At 34.8% G+C, this 19,804-nt stretch overlaps 1 protein-coding gene and 1 pseudogene across 4 annotated transcripts; one reads left to right on the plus strand and one right to left on the minus strand.

The window, feature by feature from the left end:
• The first annotated feature begins 278 nt into the window (after positions 1-278).
• On the plus strand, positions 279-7,692 carry LOC306888657 (annotated as a pseudogene). The gene is made up of 6 exons: positions 279-426; positions 518-713; positions 6,759-6,912; positions 7,002-7,145; positions 7,240-7,332; positions 7,429-7,692. The product of its transcript is annotated as an uncharacterized misc_RNA (transcript).
• LOC306888719 (nucleobindin-2-like) lies at positions 7,619-15,044 on the minus strand. 3 transcript variants are annotated; one of them, XM_079447135.1, is made up of 13 exons: positions 14,896-15,044; positions 13,980-14,105; positions 13,518-13,625; positions 13,282-13,414; positions 12,915-13,018; positions 11,463-11,648; positions 11,132-11,222; positions 10,995-11,053; positions 10,803-10,895; positions 10,616-10,705; positions 9,918-10,088; positions 8,949-9,009; positions 7,619-8,839 (listed from the first exon to the last, which is right to left on the minus strand). In XM_079447135.1, the coding sequence occupies exons 2-13, from the start codon at positions 14,103-14,105 to the stop codon at positions 8,757-8,759; spliced, it is 1,305 nt and encodes a 434-aa protein (XP_079303261.1). In that variant the 5' UTR covers positions 14,896-15,044; the 3' UTR covers positions 7,619-8,756. The 3 variants fall into 3 exon arrangements, with proteins under 3 accessions (XP_079303261.1, XP_079303260.1, XP_079303262.1); XM_079447134.1 differs by having other exon boundaries at positions 14,794-14,947; XM_079447136.1 differs by lacking the exon at positions 14,896-15,044 and having other exon boundaries at positions 13,985-14,105.
• Between the last annotated feature and the right edge of the window lie 4,760 nt (positions 15,045-19,804).

The following is a 19,804-nucleotide window of genomic DNA, read 5'->3' on the forward strand; positions in this document are numbered from 1 at the left end:
CTAATATCAAGAATATAAAAAACAAGATGCTGGCTGCACATGGGAAGTAACTAGCTCCAGAAGATGGCGGTAATGCAACGCCAAGGATACAAGCTCCCGTTAAAACAAAAAGAAGAAGAAGAAGAAAAAGAAGAATTTTGTTGTCCATAACCCCTATAACGGGCTGTGCTGTACTGATAAAACGAAACGAAGATTCTTGCCGCATTTTCTTCCCGATTTCGTAAAGAATTTTAAAGTAATTATTTTATGTTTGCTTTCTCAAGGTAAAATAACTCAGTATGGAGATACCTGTCATGGATTTCAATGTTTACGAACTGGGAAAGACCATTGTGTCAGATGATACCTTGGGAAAGTTAATTGACGAACTGAGAAGGGCCTTTAGTGAGGTGGGATTTGTTTATCCGAAAAAACATGGGCATAAATCAGGTTTATGATTTGTTTAAACATGCCTGTTACTTACGAAAAGATCTTTATTGTTTGTAGATGACTGGCTAATATTTATTTATACTGTTTTAAGAGGACAAAGGCATGGGTGTTTCAAAGAAGTTCTTCTGTTTGCCAGAAAACATGAAGAAGCCTTTTAGCAGGGGCAATTTCTCATGTGATGTAAACCACGGCTGGGTTTCGCTAGAGAATAATTTCACAGTTTAAATCCTCGACGTCCCGGTGATCTGAAGGAGGCGTTTAATACAACATCTTTGCGGGCGGATATCGTAAATATCAATTTCTTCTCTAATGCTTTCTCTCTCTCCCTTTAGTGTTTCATATTCCCCTGGTTTCACAGACAAGGCTTAAGCCTAGTCCTAGTCTAAAATGTAAATCTGAGCTGTTTCAAACTTGCACTGACTGGTTTTAAAATGTCAGTGCCTTTGCTTTGTCTTATGCACACCAGACAGTAATGCCTTTTTCTAAGGCATGTTTATAAAAATTACTTAAATGTACTAATTAAACTATGGCCTAATCCTGGTTTAGGCTAAGCCCTGTCTATGAAACCGGGCCATAGAGTGTTTCATAAAGTAGGGGCTCTGTCTCAATACTACCGCCAAATGCAAGCTGAAAGAGAAACTAAAGATCTTCACGACGACAATCCGTCAAAATAAAAGTATGGTTTAACTTTTGACAAATATATTACAGTTGTATACTACAATGTCATTTTTAATGATGATACTTTTAAGAAATATCATAAAACCAGTATTATTTTGTTCATCCATGTTTTAATTGATACACTTCTGTTGTGCAAAATATAAATGCAATGTTTTGTTGTAAATTAATTGTCATATTTTAATTTCAATAATTTCAAAAATTTTAAATCTAAATTGATATTAAATCAACACTCAATCCAGAGAAATACAATTGAAAACAGAATTTAAGGAAAAATAAAATTTATTTCATGGGGCCCCAAATTAAAAGGTAGGTTGATTGGTGGAGTTTAATTGAGATCAAACAAGTTGTTTTTATTCTCAAGATCTATCAAACCATTATTCTATAATCTATCAAGCATTTCCTTCCCCATTAATTGCAAATTAATATTGTGATATATATTGATTTTGTATGGTAATGAAAAAAAACAATGTTTTTTTTAAAATGATTATAAAAATTACATAGAGAAATTCTTGCACTCACTCGCAAAACCTTGACCCTGATAGCACACGTACATCTCCGAGACATCTACATTTACATCTGCAAGATGTATTTTTAGAGTGTTTGCTCATCTGCAATACATCTATAGGACGTTTCCTTTTAGATGTCAAATAGACGTCTATTAGATATCTTTAAGATGTTTATGATTTAGAATGTATGTAAAACTGAGATCTGAAAGACGTCTGTCAGACATTTGTTGACAGGAGATGCTTTCCAGATCAAGAGATCTTTAACAGACAACTTGCAGAGGTACGTGTGCTATCTGGGGATGGAAATATTGGTTTAGTTGTGACGTCAAAACCCAAAAGACTAATTTACTGCTGGTTCCCTCAAGATTTTCCTGTTTTTTTAATAACCTAAAAAGAACTTATACAGAAAGATGCCTATTGGTTATTTTTAGGTTATTATTTTACAACCATAAAATAACGTTCCCAGAACACTGCAGGGTGGTTATTTTTTAATAACCTAAAAAATAACTTATACAGAATGTTCCCTAATGGATATTTTTGTTTTTATTTTGCAACCATTAAATAACATTCCCAGAACGTTCTGGGAATGTTATTTAATGGTTGGAAAATAAACAAAATAACCTGCAATTGCAGGGTGGTATTTTTTTTAAAAAATTAAAATAAAACTTATATATAACTTAGAACATTTACTAATGTTTATTCTTAGGTTATTTTTATAAACCTGTAAAACATTTTTCCAATTAAAAAGTTGTGTATGTTTGTGTAATGAGGTACACACAGCCCTGAAATTTGTTTAATACAGCATTTACTAAAATACAGAAATTAGAGCAATCAAAATGCATTTTAAACTAGAATATTAAGCCAGGGTTAAGCATAGAGGGATAACAGAAATCATAAATTTGTGGGTTTGTTTCATCTTCATTTCCGTGCTTGCGAAATTTAAATATTAACGGTCATTTCATTTTGCTGGCTGACTGACTTGTTCGTTTATCAATCTCTTTATTGAATGATTACTTAAAATCAGGGGTGTAGCCATCATTTCAGAAGTGAGGGGGACAAAAATGTCAAATAAAATATCTACCTACCTATGTTTTATTGATTTATGCAATTGACAGTTTTTTTTTTATCTCTTTCTTTTAATTGTAAAACGTAAAAAAGTGTAAAAAGTCAACAAATACAGTACACTGCTGGACAATAACGGATAATTTGAATATTATATATTTTTTTTTCTCTGTTTACCTAATGACAATTTTATGATTGGTTTATATACAAACACTTTTTTTATGAATTTTTGTAGAAAATAAGGCAGAAAATATATTGTACAATTTCTATACTATAATAAATGCTATGTCAGTCAGCACTGCATTGTTTATATACTTCATTTATTACCTGGAGATGACTTGGAAAACACACACAAACCATATATTGTCGCAATTATGTGTTCATTGTCTTAAAGTTTTTTCTTTTTTTCAGCTTATCTACAGTGATCGCAGGATGCCTTTGGCCATATTAGGGATTTCCTGGCACATCATAAATTATTACTTCTATGAGTCCGTTTTGGACTTTCTGGATAAGAACACCCTTCGGCTTCGATTATGAATGAAACATACAGTGCATGAGAGTGTTTAGCACTCTGTTATGATCACATTGCCTCATTTTGGATACAAGTAAAAATGTCTGGTTATGCATAGACTATCTTGTCTATTTGCATTTAAATCTAAATTGATTCACAGTCCTTGAAAACCTCTGTGAAAACACTTGCCTGAAAAAATGTCCCCCGCTTATTCTACGCCCATGGTTAAAATTAATATAGTTATGAGTATAATTTTCAGAGGGATTTTACATGTCAAAAAAAAAAAAAAAAAATCAACAAGTTATGCGAGTTGGAGCCCATATCATTTGAGGGGGCCCATACAATTTTTTTGCATATGGGCCCGGGGCTGACTTGCTACGCCACTGTGTCCAATCCACTTGCTGTTCCACAACTTCCACTCCATCATCAGCTTTAGCAGCAATCAAGAGTATAGAGCTCAGGTGAATGTTAAAATAACATTATAATAACGTTATGCAAATTAAAAGCTAACTTTCTATTTCCGTTAAGAAAACTTTCCTGGCTAACCAAAAATAAACTTTAACAAAAAACGTTCTAGGAACCAATTTTTTTTTAGCTGGGTGTCACTTGACCAGTCACCATCATGAACTATTAAAGTATGTGTCAGGAGTAATCTTTTTTCATAACTTGTTTTTTTGTTTTTACACCAGGGCAACAGTAGCACTTTGTAAACGAAAATAAAAAAAATCATAAACAGCCAAAATAGTCATCAAAGATGAAGATATTGCGCCTTAAGAGGCAAAGCAGTGGTGTCTGGGTCAGTGGTGTCTAAATATTTCAGTAGTTGAGCCCAGTTGAATATAGGTTAAAGTATTAAAGGCATCATCTTTTATTAAATTATTATTATTATTATTATTTACATTTAGATGTCACTGAGAAAAGATATAGGCTACCAACTATGGGGGTTTAGGGTTTTCCTCTTCAAGTCTGGACAATTTTTATATTTTTAATAAAATATAAAATAAATATCTACTATATCTAAGTATCTATTTTTTTTCTTTCTCCATATTCTCAGTTTGCACATATATCTACATTTCTGCATAAATATTACCCAAAACATAATCCGATTTTCACACAATTTCTGAAAGTAGACAAATAGAAACCAATCAACTCATGTGTAAACCACAAATGAGACAAAAATAGATTTTTTTGTCATTTATTTATTGAGAAAAATGATCCAGTGTTACAGTGTCAAAAGTATGTGAATCTCTAGGATAAGCTGTTAATTTGAAGCTGAAATTAGAGTTCATCTGTTCTGAGGTGTTTTCATTCTGTGGAATGACTATCAATGCCTGCCCTGTTTTGTATAAAGAACAGGGATCTATCAAAGTCTAACCATGTTTGTGGAAGTGTTTAATGGCACAAACAAAGGAGATCTCTGAGGACCTTAGAAAAAGAGTTGCTGTTGCTCAATAAGCTATAAAATGTTACAAAACCATCTCGAAAGAGTTTGGACTCCACAAATCCACAGTCAGATGGATTGTGTAGAAACTGAGGAGATTCAAGACCACTGTTACCCTCCCCAGGAGTGGTCCACCGACAAAGACCAATGGCATAACAATGTAACCAAAATAATCATCACTAACACAGAGACCGTTTTCAATACCACATACTATTAGGCTACTAAATACTACTATTATTTATATAATATGATTTATTAAACAATATTTTTTTTAATAAATAACAGTAGATATCATAAAAGTTGCTAAGCAATTCAGTCAACAGCACAAAGGCAATTTTCAAACAATTTGAAGTCCATCATTCCACAGTGAGAAAGATTATTCACAAGTGCAAGACATTCAAGACAGACAATCTTTCCCAGTAGTGGACATCTCAGGAAATTCCCCCCATGGTCAGACCGTCATATACACTGAGAAATTGCAGACAACCTGAGAATCTACAGGTCTCAGTTAACATGTTAAATGATAAAGTCAGTGCCGGTAAAATTAGAAAAAAAAAAAAAAACGTAAGTATGGCATGTTTGGAAGGGTTGCCAGAAGAAAGCCTCTTTTCTTTAAAAAGAACGTCAAGATAGCTTGGGTTTGCAAAGTTGCATCTAAAAGTCTTGTGGTTTGTTCATAATATCCTAATGATTTCTGGCATAAAAGAAAAACGTCTCAGGTTACATATGTAACCATGGTTCCCTGAGACTCAACTCATGGAACAGGAGGAGAACTCAGATGCTCAATTGGGAGCAGCATGCCCATAGGTGACCCTCAAGAAGAGAGGAGCACTGCTGGGCTCAACCAGAAAAGCAGTCCACCAGGGATCAAAAGAGCAGCCTAACAGGGAGGCAGAAAGAGGCCTAACAATCTGGTGTGGCCGCCCAACGGAGCTCCAAGGAGCAGAGGACTCGACTCACAGAATGAGAGGAGAACTCAGATGCTCAGTTGGGAGCAGAGTGTTCATAGGTGACCCTCTTGAGCGAGGGAAGCAATGCTAAGCTCAACCCAGAAGAGCAGCCCAAAAGGGAGGCAGAAGTTGGGGTTGAATCGAGCTCCTGTCTCCAGCGAGCAGAATACTCAACTACACCTACTCATAGGTGAGGAGCATCAGCTCCACCTAGATCCGACAGTCCTAACAGGAATGCTCCCGGAGAGCAGTATAATGTGGTTATCTGATAAGGACAAAATATGAATCATATGTCCAAAAACTGCAGACTAGATATCCAAATTATACAATTTCTTATGTATAAGGAACTATAAACAATAGGAAATACTGGTAGGGAAAGATTTCCCATCAGGTCCTTTCCATGCTCTGCCCATAAACTGGAATCCACCGGCAACAGGCAGAGAAATCTCACATCAGCGCACAGGATGGTCCCCCTTGGGAGAAATGGCGGGTAGCAAACCTGCTACTGCGGTCACGAATGCATCGGTATTCCTGCGAGAGGCGAGCGCACTCATGCGAACGCTGTCTACAAACTCTGGAAATTAGTGAAACACTCACCTCCCCTCTCAGTAGCCCCACGAATGCATCACGATGACCACAGCCTTTCTCCTCATGAGTAGAGCATGTTCAACTTACTCTTATCCACAAAGAAATAAGCAATGGATGCAACAAAGCACAATCAACTGCCTTGAGAGCTGAACACGCTTGCTCTTCGCCACACACACGACTTGCGAGCCGTGTGAAACTGCAGGTATCAAAGCAAAGCCTCTGGCAAGAGAACATGCACTCCAGTCATGCTTAACTTTCTGCTAACATAAACGGCAGTGAAGACGACGACGACGTGTTCTCTCTGCACCCTTTTCTACTGTGGTTGTGCCGGTAGTGAAGTCACAGGCTGTCGCCGGCCAATGTTTTTGTCGTGTTTAGATGTATGCTTCAGACACCGGTCACGCGTTCCCCATAGCAACGTCTAGAGGACACAGTTCGAAGTTTCCTCGGAAGGGAATCGATAGCTTTGACCCATACAATGTATTTTTGGCTATTGCTACAAATATACCCCTGCTACTTAAGACTGGTTTTGTGGTCCAGGGTCACATATATGGAATTCCCCAAACTTTACATCACTCCACATTCAATGTGTTCAGAATTGGCCTTCAAAAGGAGTTGATGGTTTTCGAGATGTCTACGTTTAATTTTTCCTGCACTGAAAGGAACTCTCTCTCAGAGTGCTCCGAGTGATGGCTCTTGGTTTGGGCCTGGAAGCAGAGGTCTTTCTCAGCGCACATAAGCATATTGGAAGTAAGTAAATTATATGCATTACTTCTTGCTCCCAGTGAGTCAGTGGCAGGAAGATCTGCAAGACTCTTAATGATGTGGGTTGTTTTAAGGTGATTTGAATCAAATGACTCTACGGACTCTGTACTACCCTCCAGTGAACAGCACGTGTGAAGGAAAATCAGCTGCGCTTTGGTGAACACTCTGATTATGGTAGTATTACTTTGGTCTTCCAAAGCTCAGAGCGTGGACTGCAGGTGAGTACCAGTATAGGACAAGATGAGAAAAGATTCATTATCATGTTTAATGTGGCGCTCTATCATTTAGGCTCTGTGCATTCTTCTTCTCCAGGTTCTGAACTGCCGGTCCAGCATTCCTGGAACAGTTCTGATTAACATAGCAGACCTGATGCAAAGGTGGACCAGCGATGTCTGTGTATCTGTTGTAAGATTTTTTTTTTTTTTACTAATGTGGCATTTCATTTTATTTGTGCAGTGGAGGCAATGCTTATTTAATTATTTTCTTTGTTCTGGCCCTCAGGTTCATAGGATTTTGCTGCCCCCTGCAGGTGACTCCAGCACTCGTCAGTCTTTGGTCTTCTTTGTTCAATCAGATGAGGAGGCCATTATTTCATGCTGCGATGGATCAGATAAATATCCTCCTGTTAATTCAGATGATTACCTTAAATCAAGGTTCAGTGATTCTTATGGAAAAAAAAAAAAAACAGATCCTGGATTAAATGATTTTTTTTTATTTTGCATGTTTGAAAAAAAAAATCTCAGTGATAATCATCAGAGCACATAATTGGTGAAGCTGACATAATTTAATACATTGTAGAGAAATGTAAAGCACAGTCATTTATTCCTGAAATCACAAAGGATACTCAAACAAGGCCAAAAAAAAAAAAAAAACTACCAACCAAACAATCCATACCTATTTTACACTTAACTGGATTTCTATATATTTTATAAATTTATACATTGTTTACAGTAGAACACTGGTTGAAAACCATGAAACCATAATGAATTAAAACAAATCAGCGTGAAATAATTCACTGGTGTTGCAGTTGTAATTAATCCAAATTGGGATTCGATCTAGGATCGACTTTAATCTAAAGCAAAAAAAAAAAAAAAAGATACATTGATAACTGAATAAAATATAGGCCTGATTAGCATCGTTTTGTAATTTGTAGTATGAAATTGACAAAAAATTAAATAAAAATACAAACAAAAATCACTATTTACTTACAACAGTAATGGTATCGTTATTGTTATCCTGTGTATTTTTTATTCTCTAAACCTTTATTTTACACATTTATTCTTTTTGCTGGAAGTGCCATACAATAAGAATGCTTAATGTATTTTTATGTTATCCTTTCCTTTTTCTTTAAAAATATGTTAAAAAAAAGAATGCTGAATTGTGGGGCATTTAACATGACATGAACTGTTTAATATCAAATGCCTAAATGTGAATAGAGATCTATCTTATGACGTTTGGCCATGTTTGTGCAAAGACTGTGCAAATCAGACACGAAACAGTAAACAATAATGAACAGTTAATTTCTTTAAACACAAGTTTCAAGTACAGTCCCTTTCCTCACTATCTGTACTTTTGATAAGAGAGGTGTGATTATCCACAGATCATTCTGTTAACTAATTACATACTTCAGCAGCCTGTTTTAGGATATCATAACTCAATATTGTTTTATGTTTGATAATACTACCACAGTGATTTGTTTAATTATTTCAAGGAAAGCCAAGGTCTTTGTTAAGAAACAGTAAATTGTCCTTTTGTATGCGAGGATGAAAATAGTTGACACTACATACAACAGACAAACATATAACAGACACTGAGAAGAGCTTTAGCTGCTAAGAATGTGCAGGGAAGTCTTGCTGGTGACCTTGTGACATAGGGTGACTTTCCCCAGGTAATATTTCCACAGCAGAAGGTACTGCATTTGTAAAAAAACAAGAAAACATGATGATAGAAAATCAATATTTTATTCCTAATGATGGGGCTAAATGACTTTGACCAGGAAAATGTAAAACAGTTACACTGACCTTTGGCCTGCACTGGAGGCTCTGTTTTCTGTGTTTTCAAGCGATCCATGTGCTCTACTGCCTAAAAGAGAAGATTGCTATGTTAGAAAGTGTTGAGGTGAGAGACAATTAGCTTCAGACGTTTCCATTATGTTTTAAAAAGGGAATATTTTAGTGACAACATTATCAGCATAAGATAAAAGCAGTAGACCAAACATTAAGCATCTACACTCTTTTAAAAGTGTGTGTGTGTGTGTGTGTGTATATATATATATATATTATGCAAAACTATTATTTTTATCCTGGATTCTTTGATGAATATAAGTTTGAAAGAAAGGCATTGATTTAAAATGTATATCATTTGTAAGAATACAGACCCTTATTGACATTTTTTCAGCAATCCTTGCTTTATAAAAAATTTTCTTTAAAAAAATCTTTCAATTTTCTTTCCCATTACAGTAATGATAATGAGATTTGAATAATGTGAATGTGAATGGGGGAAGGTGCTTAATTGATATGAAAATATCCAGTCACAAAACATCATAATGGCACAAAAATAAGCTTCATCTACTTTAAGCATAATATAATTTAGTTCCTTCTTTTTACTTGGACATGTTCTTGACAGGTTTTATCAGATTTACCCATGAACTCTTGTCAGATAAAAACATCATCTCTTAGTGGTTGTTAGATTTTCTGACAGATTAATTTCCATGAATTTTCCAGTCATTTTGATTTTAGTATAGAGTGGACTTAAAGTGAAAATAACTTTCGCTCTCTCTCTCTCTATATATACATATTTATCAAACAAATACATATCCATGATATTTCCGTGACCTTTTAGGATCTCATTCATTTCCAAGACTTTTCCAGGTCTGCAAATTACACTTATGAAATTCGTTCATGTTTGGAGGTTTTCCGGGACTGTGGGAACCAAAATTAGGCCTATCTAGTTTTTTAAAATGAGTTTCTCTTAATCTCCCACTCTCCTACCCGCTGTAGCTCCATTTTCTGGGCGTTAAGTTGTTCCTGTTGTCTCTCCAGCTCCTCCCGCTGTTTCATCAGGTCATTTGTCCTCAGGTTCAGGTCTTGCTCCTCTCGAGCAAGATGCTCCTCAAACTCTCTCAACTCTTCATCAGTGTAGATTGGATTCTGTTCCAGAGTCTCAAGAGGAAGCAGACAAAGGACATTTTTACATGAAGAAAATGTTATGAAATGTACACTACTGTTTAAAGTTTGGGGTCTGTAAGTATTTTTTAGTGTTTTTGAAAGAAGTATCTTATGCTTACCAATTCTGCATTTATTTGGTCAAAATTTCAGTTAAAACAGTAATATTGTGAAATATAATTACAATTTACAATAACTGTTTTCTATTTTAATATATTTGAAAATGTAATTTATTCCTGTGATGGTAAAGCTGAATTTTCAGCAGCCATTACTTCAGTCTTGAGTGTCACATTATCCTTCAGAAATCATACTTGAAATGGAAATATGTTTTGTCTTTACTGTCACTCAATGAATTTAATGTGCTCTTGCTAAATAAAAGTATTAATTTCTTTCAAAAGGAAAGAAAAAAAAATACTGTTTCCAAACTTTTGAACAGCAATGTGCCTTTATTTTTTAAAGAAAAGCAGTTGACAGACATGGAAGGCTTTGTTTCATGTTGACCCCAAACATTAAAAAAACATTACCTCCCATCCATCTGGCTCTAGAAATTCTTTTCTATTTGTGGCCGTAATAAACTCATCTACTGACACAAGCCTGTCTCTGTTAGTGTCGACCTATGGACAAAACAAAAACATGATTACTACTGAAGCATCTTTGAAATAATATCATTAGCACAAAGAAGAATTCAGTCCCCTGCGATGATGCTCCTACCTCATTCATCACATGTTCTCTCATGCGAAGTCTCTCCTCCTCCATTTCTATCATGTCATCCTCTTCATGTGTGGGATCATAAGCTTTCTCTAGCTGAACATGGTGGACACAAGCATTAGATTTAGCACCCCATAAAAATAATCAAAGTACTCTATTGTGATAGCTCTGAATGGAAAGGTTATTAAGGGGAACCTCTTTAGTAAACAGTGCCTCGAGCTCTTGCTCATCAAAGTAGCCATCTCCATTAGTGTCTGTAAAAGCAAACAGATGTCACAGTCGTGCTGTGATATGATTTAAGTGTTCAGAACAGAGTGGCTCACTGATCTCACCATGTAGTTTGAAGAATGTCTTTGGGTCAAAATCGTTGGGATCCAAACCGTCAGCTTCCTCCCAGACCTCTTTCAATTGGTCTTGACTGCCCTATTTACACACATACAGACCAAATCTATGCATTGGTTGCTGATTTGGATGGAGAAGGATCTGAATGTGAGCTTGCAGTCGATTGGAAGAAAGGGGCGGGGGTTTATGTGGACAAAATGATTGGAAAAGTCAGATATACGGTCAATTAAAAAAAATTAAATAAATCATAATAATTGCTCAATATCACAATTTAGCTTTTTTGATTTTTATAATAGGTCAAAAAATGTATTTTTAGTTTACAGGGTGATTGATTTTGGGATGGTCTGCATGTTTCTTCTTCATCTCCTCATAGTGTTCCTCCTCTTTTTTGCGTGCTTCCTCATCCAGTGTTTTAAGATGTTCCCTCCGATCGTGTTCCTTTGCCATCTCGTACCTCTTGAAGTCTTCATGTCGTTCCTTGTCGAAGTTTTCCAGGTCATTAGTGGCCTCAATTTGACAAAATAAGAAAACAAAGAGAGGAAAATGTAAATGTGTGGAGACCAATAGATCATTATATAGATCTCCATCCAACATTGAAAAATAATATTGAATTGCACTTGGTGAATAATACAAGCTAAGACTGTTGACCCTCACCGATGACAGTGATGTGTGCAAATCAAACATGAAAAGAATCTTTTGGAAAAGTTTTTGCTTTGAATTTAATTTTGGGCACTTAAAGCAACTGTTTTTAAGTTGTTTACCTTTATATCAGTTTCAAAATCATTTAGACTTGTAATAAAGTGAATGGATGAACAGAATGAAAGGTGAATGAATCTAAATTGCAATTATGACAGTGATATAGATCCAAAAAGTTGCAAAAGTACACAAAACTATGTACAAAAAGTATTAGTTTCATCTACAAATATGTGGAATGATTTATTTACATTTGTACATTTAAATCTGTCACACATTTACATTTATGCATTTTATCCAAAGCGACACTGCATTCAGGGTGTACACACTGTACCATCATTTCCTTCATTCCCTAGGAATGGAACCCATGACACTGGTATTGCTAGCACACTGCAAAAAATTATTTTCATACTTAGATTTTTTGGTCTTGTTTTCAGCCAAAATATCTAAAAAAAAAAACAAATAAAAAAAATAATCATTAAAAAATTTTCTTAAATCAAGAAGTGAAAATTGTTGTCTTGTTTTCAGAAAAAAAAAAAACAAGTAAAAATTAAATTAGTTTTTCCTTATAAAGCAAAATAATCTGCCAATGGGGTAAGCAAAATAATATTGTTTATTTGAAACTCACTTAATTTTGACTTATTTTTGAAAACAAGACAATAATTTTTACTTGTCTAGAAAATCCTTCTTGATTTAAGAATTTTTAGATATTTTAGCTGAAAACAAGACAAAAAAAATCTAAGTAAGAAAAGTATTTTTTTGTTCTACCATGCTCTACACTGAGCTACAGCGATAAAATCATAAGGTTTTATCACAGGCGCAGTTACACAGAGACAAAATTACCTGCATTTTAATCACAAATATGCTAGGAGAAACAGCTAAATCAATAAATTCCCATAGTCATAGTGCAAAAAATATATATAATCTATTTATATAAAAAACATTTAATAAGGCAATAAATATTTATGGCCAGTACATTTTCTTATTTCACCTACCAAAAAAAAAAAAAAAGTTGAACGAAAATGTGTGAAAAGTTTGAGTGTAGAATAAAACCAACAGGAAGTCAGATATGGAGCCTACCGATTTAATGAGGCGATCCAAATCTTCCACTTCAAATGTATGCGGATTCATGTGATTCAGATGTTCAAACTGTTTCAAAAGTACCTGGTGGTCCACTGCCATACCTTTAGGGAAATTAAGAACATGTCATTTTTCATATACGTTTCTTGTCTTTGCAGCAGGCCAGAGATACAGGTTTATAAAGTAAACTGTGATATGGGGAGTTTGATAAAAGACACTCTCGGATACAACATTCTGTATCCTTGCAAATATGTGCTCTGTGAGCCTGGCGACCATAAATGAAACAAAGATGGTGGAGGACATTTCACAATATGCACCAGGGCAAATGTGAGCCACAAAACAAGAACAAAAGTGCTCCCTGTGATACCTTTTTCTCCATTTATGTCTTGTTTGACTTTGATTAGGGTGCGCAGTCTGTTTACTTCTTGCCTCTTTAGCTCATCAAGTTTAGTTCGCACATGATGGCTGACAAAGTCCAACTCTTTACCCAGTTTCCCTTGCTGTTTTCACCACACAGAGAATAAGAGGTTAGCAATGGGGTGTTTAGATAATCCGATTAAGCCAGTCTACAAAGTAGAATTGGGAAATAAAGCAGTGCAATACCTTGATGTCTTCCATGTCTGTGTTATGAAGTTTCTCTCTGAAATGTGGGTCCTTTTCCAGGAAATCAATAACCTCTCTGAGATATCGATCATAGTGCAATCCAGTGTCCTAAATGAATTTAAATTAGATGTACAGTATGGAGTAAGGAAAAAACACTAGGGAAACAAAATCTTTTTAAACCTATGTGAACATTTGCAAATAACTGAGCAATTAGAGTTAGTCTATGTTAGCTGAAGACTCCTTTCTCCTTTTATGGCACAGCTTATTATAAGCATCACATATGAAATGCCTGCTTACCAAACCTGTCTGTGGTTTTCACATATTAGAGAGAAGAGTCACACCCATTTTAACACTAGATTTGAACACTGTTAGTATAAAGACATTTTCATAAGTCGTTAAATTATTATTATTATTATTCCAAAAGAGAGAGCGGAAAGAACATTATTAAATCAGATTACATACTATACTTTTTGGTGGCTCCAGTTCCTCTACTGGAGGGCTCACTTTGGTCTTATCCACAGCAACTGGCAGTGCATCCAAACAAGCCCAGAGACAGAATATCAAGCAGAAGTGTGATGGTCCCCACATCTGTGAGAGGACAAGAACATCACCATTTCTGACATAGATGACTATCTAGATGGAATTACTGCAGGAAGATGTGTAAATGATCTATTAAGTATTATTATTAATTATTTATATATTATTTTATAATAGAATTGTATCTTAAATGATCCAGAACTATATAGTTATATATCTCTTTCATAAAATATGTAATTTATTATTTGTTTTATAATAATAAGAAGAAGAATAAATAATGAACATTATATATTAATATTACATTAAATAAATTATTATCATTATTATTATTGCCATTAGAATCAAAATAACTATCTATCTATCTATCTATCTATCTATCTATCTATCGTTACTTATATAGTCCTAGATAACATTAAACTAAAATACAAGTACAAATTAAGGGTTTTTGTTTTTAAAGGGAACGTCTTACAACCAAAGTGTGACGTCACTAGCACGTGTGTAAGATAATGAAGACAACATTTTCAAAAATTACGAGTAAATAAATCTACATTACGTGTTCAGACTGAAATCATATCGACAATGTACAACACATTAGCCACTAAATGACGTTATTTTCTGAATTTCTATTTTTCTATGAACACAAAACAGTATTACTCCACCATTCGTGTCTTTAAGCATCATCAGTGGTCAAACAGAAGCCAGTAGCTGACTTTATAAGGAGCAACAGGTGAACACCTACCCTAAAAGATCCCCTGAGAGTTGTATATATAAACTCGATGTTGCTGTTTTCGCCTCGATCAAGCGTCACAGATATAACCGGGTCATTTGTAACTTGTTTTACCTGATGTGTGCTAAACACAGTTCCTCAACGTAAACCCCGCCTGCTGAGACGTGTAGCCACGCCCCTCGCTCTGCTGATTGGAGGAACCATCGCGCTTCCGCCTTTGATTTTTTTTCGCGTTGCTCTGTCATTGAACATGCTGTCTGTCTGTCAAAGGTTCCCATGGTAACTTGTCAAGTACGCTTGTTAGAAGAGGTACGTGGCGTTCACGAGTCCACCGTTACACGAGAGTCACTTCAATGCTGCACAGAAAGCCAAAGACACAACTATCACAACAGCTGTTATCACTCAATCTTGGCTGTTGTTTGTGAGGTGGGTCATGACGCTACATTCAGATGTTTGGTTTAGCAAAAAAAAAAAAAAAATGTAGGAACCACTAATCTATATATATAGGCTAAATGAGCTTATAGATCAGGGGTAGGAACATAATGTAGGCTACCTCATTTTTTTTTTCTAGCAATTTAGGGCCCAAATAATACAATTTCACATAGGCTGCTTCTAAATAATAGTTTCATTTTCATTTTACAGTTTGTAAGTCTTTGCATCAAGTAAATGGTGAGTTGGTGCAATTTCCGTCCGTTTTCAATATTTTCCTCGCATATTTTGATTATTCACTCACTGCCTCTTGTCCCAGTCTATTCAATGTCTGTATCCCTCAGAAACTATTTAGGATTAAAAGAGCATAATGCACCTGTTAAATGACTTGAAATGTAAACATCTGACGTAAGGAATTAAGTCCACTAAGGTTTTTTCGTGAAGTAGGCTACAGCTAGATTAGACAATAGACTACAGCTCAAAACTTAAACACAGTTGAATATTACACTCAATTCAACAAATCAACAAGTTAAATGTGGCTTCTACAGTGATTGCATTGCAGTTTGCTGCTGCATCCTTGTAGTAGATATAGCTAATAATGGGAGGGTTTGCTATAAATTATATCCTTATGATTTGCAATGTATACATCTAGCCATTAGATGGCACTTAAAGTCTACCAATGAAATACTGCAGTCCCCTTTTAAACATGAGCAGATACAGTATCAAGTGCTTGTCAATGTTTATGCAACTGAAAGCAAAGGCATATACAAGTTCACGTTCTTTCTTTTTAAGGTAATCAATTCATTTTTTGATATCTTTATATTTGTGTACATACACCTCAAAACAGCATTGGATATTCCGTCGTAGGAACGACAACTTCCACTGTTTCTCTAAGGTTGAGCTTGCTTACAGGCTAATGTTGTTTTGCATTGGTTGCTGTTTGTTTTGTTGTTATTGCTTTCCCCCTCCCTTACACCTGTTTTGTTTGACTTTGCTGATTGTTTGGCATTTGTTTGTATTTTTTGTCTTAAACTCTGTTTGACTCGTAGTTTTGTGTTTGCCTGTTTTTGTGCAAAAAGTAATTTAAGCATTTCTAACTTTCCAGCAGGTAAAGAAGACGACCTGGTATAGGTTAGTTAGGCTTTTTTTTTTTTTTTGGCATATTTTTTGGTAATATTGTTTATTTTTTTATAATGCATTTGAATTTTTGCTGATCTTTTTGTTATTTAATTAATTTATTTTAAATGCGTTATTTCCAAGGTAATATAGTCAGGAAAATCAGCTTTATTAAGTGCATTTAGAAAAGTCCGATTATTTTCAAAAGATTTTTTCAGGTCCTGCTTCTGTAATACTGCATTTGGGCATCATCTAGCACAGTGACACCATCCTTATTTGTTCCCACCTTGACTAACCCTGAGCATATGTTGTTCTCATAACCTCCTAAAAATAGCTGCCGTTTAAAGAATCTTATCTACAGATAAAGTCAATAGAGCCATCTGGTGGTTTTTTGTAGATTTAATCTACAAAACAACAAAGACATTTGAGCAATATAATTAAACTGGCTGTTTGTGTGTCTAGAAATACATGAATAAAATGAATACTAGAATATAAAGTCCACTAGTGTAAATCCTTCTGTTTTGCATATTTCTAATTTAATATTTAAATAATAAAAAACATAAAAAAAAATAAAATATACACACACACATAAAAAAAAATGGTGCTATATAGCACTAAAAGTGGTTCTTTGGCTCGTAATCATAGGGGAACCACTTTTGGTGCTGTATATGCTTCAGTGCACTGAAAAAAAAAGAAAAGTTGAGCCAACTTAATTTTAAGGCAACCAGCTTCAGCAGATTTTTTTTGAGTTTTCTCAACTTGTTGTTTTAAGTTTATACAACAAAAAGTTGAGAATCTCCTACAAAAATAAGTTGAGAGAACTCAACTGAAGAACTGAAGCTGGTTGCCTTAATTTTAAGTTGGCTCAACTTTTTTTTTTTTACGGTGTGGTTCTTCAGCGGTTCTTTGGCATGACTGAGGTGCTATATATAGAACCTGCTATATACAGAACCTGTTAAGCTCCTGTATGGTTCTTCAGCCGGTTTATTAAGGTGCTATATAGCCGTACAAAGAACATGTTAAGACCCTTTAAAGGTTCTTTACGAGCCAAAGAACCACTGTTGGTACTGTTTAGCACCATTTTTGTTGAAGAAATACAATGCAATATGGCACCGCTTATGGTTCTACATAGCACCATTTGTATAGCACCTTTAAAGATGTGGTGCTTCAGTTGAAGTTATAACTTGACATACACCTTTCAGAATCTGCAAAATGTTAATTATTTTATCAAAATAAGAGGGATCATGCAAAATGCATGTTATTGTTTATTTAGTACTGACCTGAATAAGATATTTCACATAAAATATGTTTACATATAGTCCACAAGAGAAAATAATAGTTGAATTTTTAAAAATGACCCTGTTCAAAAGTTTACATGCACTTAATTCTTAATACTGTGTTGTTACCTGAACGATCCAAAGCTGTGTTTTTATTTTTGTTTAGTGATAGTTGTTCATGAATCCCTTGTTTGTCCTGAACAGTTAAACTGCCTGCTGTTCTTCAGAAAAATCTTTCAGGTCCCACAAATTCTTTGGTTTTCCAGCATTTTTGTGTATTTGAACCCTTTCCAACAATGACTGTATGATTTGGAGATCCATCTTTCCACACTGAGGACAACTGAGGGACTCATTTGCAACTATTACTGAAGTTTCAAACACTCACTGATGCTCCAGAAGGAAAAGCCATGCATTAAGAGCCGGGGCGTGAAAACTTTTGAACAGAATGAAGATGAGTACATTTTTCTTGTTTTGCCTAAATATCATATTTTTTCATTTAGTACTGCTCTTCAGAAGCTACAGAAGATACTTACATGTTTTCCAGAAGACAAATTAAGTTAAATGTACCTTGATCTTCAAATTCAAAAAGTTTTCACGGCCCGGCTCTTAATGCATGGTTTTTCCTTCTGGAGCATCAATGAATGTTTGAACCTTCTGTAATAGTTGCATATGAGTCCCTCGGTTGTCCTCAATGTGGAAAGATGAATCTCAAAATCATACGGTCATTGCTGGGAAAGGGTTCATAGACACAAAAATCCCTCTTAATTTGGTAAAATAAAATAAAATAAAATTTTACAGATTCTGAAAGATGTATGTAAAGTTTTGACTTCAACTGTATACAGCACCAAAAGTGGTTCCCCTATGATTACGAGCCAATAACCACTTTTAGTGCTATATAGCACCATTTCTTTTTTTTAGAGTGTATATATAGATATATTAACGGCTGCTTTTAAATTAGTAATTTTTTTGGCATGGATACAGTGAAGACATTTACATTGTTATAAAAAATAAATGCTGTTCTTTCTATTTATCAACAAATATTGAAAAAAAATATTATGGTTTCCACAAAACATTAAGCAGCACAAATCTTTTTAAAACTGATGATAAAATAAATTTTCAAAATTATTTGTTACACTGAAGACTGGAGTAATGGCTATTAAAAATTCAGCTTTGCCATCACAGCTTTAAATTACATTTTAAAATGTATTAAAATAAGAAAACAATCATTTTAAATTATAATAATCTTTCACATTGTTACTGTTTCTATTTTTCAGATAAATTGATCATTAATAAATTTGATCAAAGAAATGTATTGGTGAGCTGCGAGATACATATTTCCAAAAGATTTTAAAAATCTAACTAAACATTTTTTGAAGGTTAGTATATGCATTATGCGTTTTTTTTAGTATAACAATTTTGAGTGAAATGCTAAATGCAGAATCTGAAATATTTTCCTATCATAACAAATGTTCAAAATCCTAAAACGTTGTCTACTTCCAGTTTTAAATTAGATTGTGATTTACAGGTTTTTTTATGTGGCCTCATATTTTTGAGCCCTATTGTATTTTATGTTCAGTATAGTGACAATTCAGCAATTTGGATATATACAGCATTATGAATGAATAGAATAAGGGCTGTAAAACATTTTGAACCAAAGAGCAAAAATAGTGGGAGTTTAGTGGGAAGTTCAAAGTTTCTCTACTGACACACTTTACTAATACACCCAAGATCAAAAAGTGTGGCGTACCCCTGCAGTACTGCTCCAGTGCTTCAAGGTGCAGGAATCAACCCATATTTCCATAACTAGACGGCCTCTGTGATGTTGCATGGCTGTAGCAATTTACCACTAAACACCCCACACAGATGCTAAAGGTGCTGTCTGTGCAGGCGTATAAATAAGGCATAAGCCTTTGTGATTGGAATGAATATATACATGTGGGTCTGAGGAGTCACAGAAGTACCTCTGTGTGAAGTGCTGACAAGGCTGTGGGGCCAAACGGCCGGCAAGAACTCCACAATGCAGATGGATAGAGGAGGAGTTCTGCTTCAGCTCGGCTATGATTTATAGGTCCTGAGAGGAGACTGCATCTTTATGTGCCTATTTTGCATTCAAAATATAACGAACAGTTATATTTTTATTAACTTGCAAATGCAACACAAACATTTAATTAAACTTTCTGAAAATTGCAAATCCTATATCC

This window comes from Barbus barbus, assembly GCF_936440315.1.
Source record: "Barbus barbus genome assembly, chromosome: 22".
Taxonomy (NCBI): domain Eukaryota; kingdom Metazoa; phylum Chordata; class Actinopteri; order Cypriniformes; family Cyprinidae; genus Barbus; species Barbus barbus.